The sequence below is a fragment of the Papaver somniferum genome, chromosome 2 (assembly GCF_003573695.1).
Source record: "Papaver somniferum cultivar HN1 chromosome 2, ASM357369v1, whole genome shotgun sequence".
Taxonomy (NCBI): Eukaryota; Viridiplantae; Streptophyta; class Magnoliopsida; order Ranunculales; family Papaveraceae; genus Papaver; species Papaver somniferum.
Window position 1 is genome coordinate 72,765,735 of NC_039359.1, and position 10,268 is coordinate 72,776,002.

At 34.3% G+C, this 10,268-nt stretch overlaps 1 protein-coding gene across 1 annotated transcript; it reads left to right on the forward strand.

The window, feature by feature from the left end:
* The first annotated feature begins 8,554 nt into the window (after positions 1-8,554).
* On the forward strand, positions 8,555-9,623 carry LOC113351373 (40S ribosomal protein S4-3-like). Its single transcript, XM_026595371.1, has 3 exons — positions 8,555-8,666; positions 8,903-9,018; positions 9,193-9,623. The coding sequence occupies exons 1-3, from the start codon at positions 8,614-8,616 to the stop codon at positions 9,621-9,623; spliced, it is 600 nt and encodes a 199-aa protein (XP_026451156.1). The 5' UTR covers positions 8,555-8,613.
* The last annotated feature ends 645 nt before the right edge of the window (positions 9,624-10,268 follow it).

A 10,268-nucleotide genomic window follows, 5' to 3' on the forward strand; every position in this document is an offset into this window, starting at 1 on the left:
AATTAACCATGTATGGATACACCACGGTGTGCGTACCTAGTACGCGAACTTTTTTGTAATGATTCAGTTCCGGGAACCTTGTTTGCGTACCTAGTATCGAACGGTTTTATCTGTAAATGTTGGGGAACCTTGTTTTCGTACCTAGTATGAGAACGGTTCTACTTGAGTTGGGTCCGGGACGGCTGTTCGCATACCTGGTTTGCAAACAGCTGGACATGCCAAGGTTCGGAGATGTTGTTCGCGTACCTGGTTTGCGAACACATTGGTTTAAGTTCCAAAATCGGTTAAGTATGATTCACATACTCATGAACTAAAACATTTATGAATTAAGGAATGCAATCTTTACAAACCGTGGCTTAATGTTCATGAATTGATTCTTGTATAAGTACTTTGTACGATAACGAACCGATCCGACTTTGTTTCAATTTGTTCATATATATGAGATAGTGAACAATTGAACAACTCTATGTGAAACACAATTAGATTAATTTGATTATCTTTTATGTTTGATTGATCATCATATTTGATCTAGAAGTGTTTGATGAATGTGGTTAAGACAAAAGTGTTCATATGGCTAGCTTCGGTTAACTGTTATTGAGCCAACTCAATATACACGTTTAGGTACGATTACCCATATCTAAGTGAAGGTATATTTCATTTGTGTGTAACAAGCTAAGATCATCTAACGGTGGAGATTAATTGCTTTATTGCTAAGAAAACTTAGCTTGAATCTTAAATCAGGATTTCATCTATAGATGAATATTGGATGCTTTGTTACTAAGCTATATTAGCTTTGATTGTAAGCAACCCTGATTTGAAATGCTATATAAGGGAGAACTCTATCAACTGCAAAACCTAATCTCGACACTTTCCTGTGTCCTAGTTGCGTACTAGAGTCAATTCTCCTCTAACCCAGGTTTTTCCAAAACCATATTAGGTTAACGACTTGAAGACTTCATTTGGGATTCGTGAAGCCAAATCCAACTATTTTCTCTAAAGTTGCGTATTCTGATATTACTTGTTCTATCATATTGAGTACTATCTTCTCTAAGATTTGCTCGATATTTATCTCCGATATGTAAGATATAAAAAGAAGTTACAAATTTCTTCGTCTTAGACTTTGTGATTCCGCAGTAACTTCTTATACCACCATATAGTTAAGTTATTGTGAGGTGATTGATATTTCTAGGCTGCTATTCGGGAGTATAATGTCGGATTATCAATTGGTTGTTGTTCACCTTGATTTATCATAAGATGGAACAAAACTTCATAGGTACTTCTATGGGAGACATATTTATCTATCAGAATAGACTTATCTGTGGGAGACAGATTTGTTTATAAGTATTTGACTTTGGGTCGTTGAAACTCTTAGTTGTGGGTAAGATCGTCTAAGGGAATCAAGTACGGAGAATTCGTCGTGGTTCTAGAGGCATAAGGAACGCATCTGTACCTTAATCTGTGTGAGACTTGGTTAGAGCTGAACTGCATTTCAGTCCAAAGTTAACTTGTAGTAGGCTAGTGTCTGTAGCGTCTTAATACAGTGTGGTGTTCAAAAATGGACTAGGTCCCGGGGTTTTTCTGCATTTGCGGTTTCCTCGTTAACAAAATTTCGGGTGTCTGTGTTATTTCTTTCCCGCATTATATTTGTTTATATAATTGAAATATCACAAGTTGTGCGTAGTTCAATCAGTTGATAAATCCGACCTTGATTATTGGATATAACTTGATTGACACTTGGGTATTGGTCTTTGGTACTGTCCAAGTTATTTCTCATATCAATCAGGCTCACAAATTTCTATCTGTTCGATTTGCTGATTGCATTGAGAAATAGAGATGAAGCTATTTGATATATCTCTTGATAGGGCTCGCTTTTAAGTTGGTGCTCTTGGAATTATTTTGGAGTTTAGTCCATACAGATTACCGAACGAGTTATTGGGTGTGGTTGTTATACCCCTGCTATTTCAGCACTTATCACCATTATTGCAACCAAAGAAAGAAAAATAAATGGCAATTCTAGTGATCCGATGATAAATAAGAAAATAGATGATAATTCAACTGATTTCTGATGGGACAAAACAAAAAAGAGATGATAACTCAACTGACTTTGGTGATATTTATTACTGCTACTGTTATCAGATGTGGTTCTTATTTTTTCTTTCTCACTAAATTTTCTCTAACTAATTATTTATCTATTTCGAGAATCGAATCTATGGGAAATTTGAATGGAAAAGTCTATTTAATGTGGATTATTTGTAGATAATATCGAGGAAATATAGACTATCTTTAATTCTGTGTAGTTTGTTAATGAAAGATTCTTATTGTGTTTAGATTTTACAAGGATTGGTGGTGACGTGATTTTTTTTGCACGGTCCCAATAACTAAATATTTTTTCTTTACATATTTAGTTTTGAATTAAAATCCAGACAAAATAATACAAATAGTTACAGGTTGTAATTTCGAAAATCATATTAAGGAAAATATTGGGTTTCACACTATTAACCCCTTTAAAATAATTGCATCCTGAAATTCAAAAACCGAAAATACTGGGTCTTATAAAAGTGAAGAAGAATTGTAAACAAAAAAGATAAGACCAAAAGAGACCTCAATTGAATTATTATTTATATTGAACCATGAGTTAAACCTAGGGCTGCACAAGACCCGCCCACGATACCCAAACCCACCCGTACCCGCTAAATCCGTGGGTTTTTAATCTATTCCCGCCCGTTGTGGGTGCGGGGTTGGTTATGAAAAAAAAAACCCGCTGTCTGTGGGTGCAAGGTTGGTTTAAGCTAATACCCGCCCATACCCGCCCAAAAAACCCGCAGATTATATACCATTAGATAAAACTAATCCTAGTCGTCCATTATGAAACCCTAATACTAGTAGATAGGATAACTGATAACCCTCTACAGTCTTCTCTCTGTTCGGCCTCTCCTCTTCTTCCTCCTCAGTTCTTCTTCTTCACCTACGAACGACAATTACCAGAAATCTTCACCAGAAATCGACAACAACAACTTCGAATCTTCACCAGAAATCGACAACAATCGAAAAATCAATAGATTCAACACTTAATCTTCATCTGTGAACTTCCTAGATATGAATATTTTGGGGGTTTTGGTTTTTTTTTTCTCACTTAATCAAGGAGAATAGAAGTTACTCTAAATACATGAATATAAAACGGGTTTAAACCCGTTTAAACCCATACCCGCCCAACCCGTAGCGGGCGGGTAACAAAACCCGCCCGCTGTTTGTGGGTGCGGGGTTGGTTATAAAAAAAAAAACCGCAGTCTGTGGGTGCGAGGTTGGTTTTAGCTTATACCCGCCCATGTGCAGTCCTAGTTAAACTCGAAGTTGTATATATAAAAGAAAAAATAACAAACGCTAAAGTTAAAAACATTGGTATAAAATACTAAACTACCACTAATTGCCAATCGCTAGCTTATTCACCACTCGCTTGTCATTAGTTTTGGAAATGAACTTGATGCAACTTTTATATTTGCAGTAACTTATCAGAAAATAATTGCAAATCGCAATAACAGTAAGACCGGCACTGATAAAGAAAGCAAGATTATTATCATCACCGTAGTCACCATAATATACAACACAAACCCTATTGGCATCAAACACATGATGTAAAGAACGCGAACACCCAATAAACCTTTATATGGTCGAAAAAAATCTGGGTACTTGAGTCTTAACATGATAAAAGTCGGGAATGATAATAGAATACCCAAGCCATATAAAAAAGTAAATGGAAAAATAATATTCTCATAGTCTTAGAATGTAATACCGAATAAAGTCGCACTGGAAAGAAAGATTACAACCCATGATGTATTGAACTTTTTAGTTCTACATGTAAAAAACTAGGTAAAAACCTATTATTAGCCATTCGTTCTATCTGAAAAGATTAGCTACTTAACCGAGCTTTAAATAATCCAAAACTTGATAAAACTGATTCAATTTTAACCTACCATAGCAACCATGTACCACCAATCATTCCTATCATTGTTTCTAAATATCCAACATCCACCTTATCTTTGTCAAACTCAAGAGCTATAATTATTGCTATTAAAGGGATCAAATATTCTAAACAAGTCATAATTCCAGCTAAAAACAAAGCTCTTGAGAATATTTTTTTGTGGATAATCCACTTATCCTGCTAATGTACTTGCATTATCTCAAAGGTCTAAATTTCAAAACACATTATTAATTTTTCCATTTTGCCGAATCGCTATTTCTGAAACTATGAATGTTTTCAAAACTCAAAATTTTGCGTCAGGTATTGCCATAAAAAATGATAATAAACGGGATTAGAGAAACTAAACCAAGACCAAAAACAAACCAGCCAATAAACACTTAATCAATTATAATTCACAAAGGTTAACAATATGTAAGCTATTTAAAAACTGTTAATCTACGATGCGGATGACTTTGAAAGAATGATATATTTTTGACCTTTATATTTACCATTATAACTGGATATGCAACCTTATTAAGCGACCCATCGATAAATTTCAATCAACCCATCGTAGAAAACCAAGAAGGACTAAAAGCTTCAGATGCCCAAATCATATAACCAATGTTAACTGGAAAATAGAAGGATAATTCCCCAGCGATCATAGATTTAGGCATACTCCATATGAACAAATGTATTAGTTCATAAACAAACCAATTTTTGAACATAACATACTCAAGTATGAAAACATGTACACATACCTAAGTGGCCGGACTAAGTATGGGTTCGCCAATATGCAAACGGGTACGCATACCATCCAAACTCAGTTAAATCCCAGAACTTGAACTTCACGCCAGTACGCATACCGGTATGCATACTAAGTTCCCAGACTTTCATTAACCAACCAGTACGCATATGGGTATGCGTATCATGGTTCCCGGACTTGGAATAACTTGCAACAGTCAGCATACAAGTACGCATAATGTGTTATATCCAATCATGGTTATTTGTTCTAAACTCCCTTTTCAATCATTGAAACATTCTTGGAAGACGATAATAACTGTATCATAAAAACTATTATCTTCAAAGCAATTTTCAAGTGATCGAATGATCAATACGAAACATTTCGAGTCTACATTAAATAACTGTCTCACACAAATCATGTAAGATGTTACCAGGCGATTTTCACATGATCATCTTTTGAGTTTCGTTAAGAATATAAGATGAAATTGGTTAAAGTGAAAGCTTACCGACACATATTTCAAGAAATATGTAAGCTAGTTAAACTCAGCTCGAAATATCAAATGTGTATAATCGAAGTCTATATAGCTATACGACTTTTATCTCAAATAGGAGATAGAGTAGAAAGAATTTTGAGTGATAGATGAGTTCAAGTCTCCACATACCTTTTGTTGATGAAGTTCCATAAGCTCCCCTTAGTAGTTCTTCGTCTTGAATCGATGAACGTCGTAAAGTCTAATGCTCAACTACACGTAATTCACGTAATTCAATATGATTTGATTATCCACGTAATTCCATCCAATTCAAACTAGTTATACTCAACTTTATTTCATGATCATTAGATAACTCTTACTTTGACTAATTAACGAGAAATTTAATCCAATTTTACTTAGTTTTACTTCATCCCATCAAATCATGCTCGACATCGCTAGACGATACCCAATTCCATGTAATTCAATCCAATTATGCACAAGTTTCTCTCACTATCGTTGTATAACGTTTTCCTTGACTGGTTGTCCAAAAACTTAATCTAATTCACTTCATTATATGAAATCATATTCAGAATCACTATATCACACTCGGTATAACAGATTATCCACCTAATTCTATCTAATTCGATCCAATTATACTCAACTTTCTTCCACAATCATTGAAGAACGCTTATTTTTTACCTATTACCCACATATTTAATCCGATTTTACTCAACTTTAGTCTTCTCCATCAAATTATACTCGAAATTACTAATCACACACAATATAACTGATTATCCACTTGTTTTCATCTAATTGAAACCGACTATACTCAACTTTCTTCGACAATCAATGGATAACACTTACTTTGATTGATATCCACAAATTTTCCCAATCCGATCAAAACATACTTAATATCACTTGATCATACTCAACATGATAGATTATCTACCTAATTCCATTTAGTTCGATCCAATTATACTCAACTTTCTTTCACAATCACCGGATAACACTTACTTTGACTAATTATCCACAAATTTAGTCAATTTTACCATAATCTATCAAATCATACTCAAATACACTAGATGATACTCAGTATGACCGATTATCCATCCAATCCCAACTGATTCGGTCAAATTGTACCCATTTTCATCTCACAATCACTGGATAACGCTTATTTTGACTAATTATCCACAATTTTAATTCGACTACTGATCCACCCTACATTATTAGCGAATTTATATTATTGGAGGAATAACTTCTTGCAATTGTTGTTTAAATCACATAAAGACAATTCGGCCAATCATGATTTGATGTGTGGTATTTAAGTCACACAAAGACAATCTGCATTGATCAGAATCTTTGATCGAATGAATATAAATGCAAACACAGAAACTTATATGGATTACCATCTTATACAAGGGAAAATTGCGAATCTCCATGGGAGGGAACAACGAAGTTTTGGCGCTCTATTTCCCCCCTAAAATTTAAGTAATTTTTCTTTCCCTCAAAACCCTAATTAACCTCATCTTATCATATTCCTTCATCTTTGTTTACTCTTCTTCTCTTTCCAAGCTCGAACCCTCCGAGAAAACCCATGAACATAACTTCACCACTTCCATGTTCACCACCAGAATATCAATAAACAAGAAGTAAAGTATTTTTTTCTCAACAAAATCAGAAATCAATACCTCGCTGAGTAGTTAGTCAACCGTAAATCAAAACATCTGGTAATTATAGATCTTTTCTTATTAAGTTATTGATTTTTCAGAGATTTTGGAGAAAAAGATGATATATGGATTTATCTTTTTCTTTTTGCTCGATTAGATTTATCTTTTTCCTATAATCGTACATTGATTTCGGGGGTACGAAGATCTGTAGTTCTTTATCAATTATGTGAATTATTATTTGATTGGATTCATATGAATCGGTTCAAAATAAATAAAAGCTAGGTCTCTTTGTTATTCTTGTATTGTTTATGACTGTATATAGATTTGATGATTGGAGTTTTCAGATTATGGGTATGATTTGATTTAAAATTTGTTGCCTTGTTCAAAAATTTCATTGTAATCCATATTTCAAGAGATGAGTCATTTTTTCTTATTCAGAAACTTGGTGAGTACAGATGTAATGTGGTGTCATGAGGGCTTGATTATGAATTTATAATTAACAGTGCTTATGCATTGTTGAAATTCTAAGTTCTTGTAATTAAAAGCATAAGTTGGTTGAACTCCTTAAAATTGTTGGGTTCAATTAGTGAATCCTTGCATTTTTTGATATGTTGTGCAGTTAGGCAGAAAGCAGGATTGGCATGATAGGTCTAAATTCATGAGGAGAGGGAAACAAGAAGCATACAATAAGAATGATAACTCTCCCAAGTCAAGTTTGTTGGGGTTTAATGAAATTCGTAAACAGATTGATCCCGTAAACAGATTGTTGGGGTTTAATGGTTCATAATTATGACTAGATGGATTAGTAAGACGAGCACTGGAATTAGCTTTTAAATGTGTCTGTTTGTTTTGTGTGAATACATAATCATCTGTAGATTTATTCCGTTTACTATAGAGTTTCAATTCATTTTGACAATATCAATTTGATTTCAGGATCATTTGTTGATATCATTATATGTATCCATTTTCGGCATTTTAGATTTCAAATTTCGGGGTGGCATAGCTTGACGAGGAAACAGGTGAAGAAGGAGGGCATTGATTTTGAAGATGAAGAAAATAAGGTATATCAATTTTCCTTGTTCCCTGTAATCACATATTGATTTTGGGGCTTTATTAATGTGATTTTTATTTTTCAAAAATTATTTGGAGGTTTAGTTATCTAATTTGATTTAGTTAATTCTTTGGTTCAGTAGTTTACTGTGATGGATGCAACTGCACAAGTTGTTCTAACAATGTTGAGAATAAGACTTTTAGGCAAGAGACTGTGGAAGCTAATTTTAGAGCTTAATCCGAATGCATTCCGACCAAAGATTGCTAGTAGTTCTCATCGAGTTATTGACACTAAGGTATGTGGTCTAACTCATAGAGTTCTTAAGAACTTGTCCATGGGTTATTATCTTTTATTTTGTTAGATGTTAATGGCTGGTTCAGAGTTGATGAAAACCGTGCTTCCAAGCCAACATTCTTTGTTCTGAAAAATGCATGGACTGCAAGAATTACGCTGGTAGGAAGAGAGACTCGCTCTCTTCCACGGCATAATGTAATCATATTGATACCCTACATGCAACAGTTAGATGTCAATGCTACAGTAACTGGGGATATTGAATCGTCTAGCTATGCAATCTTCCAGTTCTCCACCAATATCTAAGAAAAGGAAGCTTCATGGAAAAACTTCTTTTCTACAACATGAATATAATGAGATGCTCACTATTTTGATTCTTATTTTGCGAAATAGGTTGAATTATGCTCTCACATACCCTGAAGTTGTGCTATCTTGATGCAAAGGCATATTCTTGTTGATGGCAAGGTCAGAACAGACAAGACAATACCCTTTTGGTGGAATGATAAAGAACCCACGATAACTTAGCTACAAAAAGATTAAGAACCCACGATCATTATTGATGGAATCAATAATTAGTTCATGTTTCGTTGTATGCTTATATAATGATTTCCCAAGAAATTGCATAGCCAATTTTTATTCTCAGTTAACAAAACGTGATTCCTATTCTCAATTTTTTTATTCTCAGTATACCATTTATTCTGGTACTTACCTTTGTGATTTTATTGGTTTATTTTTCAGATGTCATATCAATTCCCAAGACAAATGAGAACTTCCATCCCTTTTATGACACCAAGGGTCGTTTCAGACTCCACTCAATCAAGGATGAAGAGGCGAAGGTCAGTCTTTCTGTTTTGTTGTTTTCACAGCCGTACGGGTATAATTAAACCTTTTCTTTTTGTAGCCTAATGAACACTCTCTAGATGTGGTTATTTATAAAAAAAGTTGTCTTCTGGGAGTTCATAGACTTAAATTTTACTAAGAAAATGTGATTCACAAAACATTTTACGGTTGCAGTTCAAGCTTGCAAGGTCCCTAATGTGCATTTTGGAACAAAGGGTATCCCATACATCAACACATCTGATGGTCTCACTATCCGCTACCCAGATCCCCTTGTCAAGGCCAACAATACTATCAGGCTTGATCTTGAGAGCAACAAGATTAATTTCATCAAATTTGGCATTGGCATCGTTGTCATGGTCACTGGACGAAGAAACAGAGACCGTGTTGGTGTCATTAGGAACAGAGAAAAGCATAAGGGAAGTTTTGATACCCTTCACATCCAGGATAACACCGGTCATGAATTTTCCAATTGTTTTGCAAATGTCTTCAACAATGGTAAGGGTTCAAAGCCATGGGTAACCCTCCCCAAGGTCAAGGGTATCAAGTTAATCATCATCAAAGAGGCAAGGGAGCATCTTGCAGCACAAGGATCCGCTACTGATTGAGTTTGCTACTGCTTAAGTTTTTTTATGATGATAAAATTCCGATAGGTTTCAGATAGTTTATTAAAGAATTACTTTGGATTGCTCTCTTTCCTTAGTTTGAAGTATTTCTAATGCTATTATGTTTTGTTTTCATTGGTTGGCACTGTATAGAGCAAGATTTTGTAACTGCTATATTCAGTTTACACCACAATTGTCACCTTATGATTATTCTTTTGGAATGCGGAGAAGTAAATGTTGTCTTGCAGTAACTCATATAATGAGATGCTCACTATCTTTAGTTTACTAGATAGTGGATTTCTTTTGGAATGCGGAGAGGTAAATGTTGTCTTCTAGTAACTAGGATAGTGAGATGCTCACTATTTTCAATTTACTAGTATAGTTGTCTTTTCTTTTTTTGAGAATTATAGTGGATTTCCTTGATTCTTGGTTTTACTGAATTTTTTTTTCAGTGAATGAATCTTAGTATAAAAAATTTATCAATATTTTGTTGTTTAATTTGTCATGGGAAGATGTTGTCGTTTGATATAGACATGTAACGAACACTACATTTTGGACACATATGTTCTTTTAAAGTGGCTAAATAAATTCCCTATCCGTCACGGTTAATAGGTGTGTCTATTGCCATTCTACACATTCGACACATAC

Coding starts and splice junctions, on each gene's coding strand:
- LOC113351373 (XM_026595371.1), top strand. CDS start 8,614: ATGCAAAGGCATATTCTTGTTGATGGCAAGGTCAGAACAGACAAGACA. Junction 8,667..8,902: donor AGAACAGACAAGACAATACC/CTTTTGGTGGAA, acceptor TGTGATTTTATT/GGTTTATTTTTCAGATGTCA. Junction 9,019..9,192: donor GGATGAAGAGGCGAAGGTCA/GTCTTTCTGTTT, acceptor TTACGGTTGCAG/TTCAAGCTTGCAAGGTCCCT.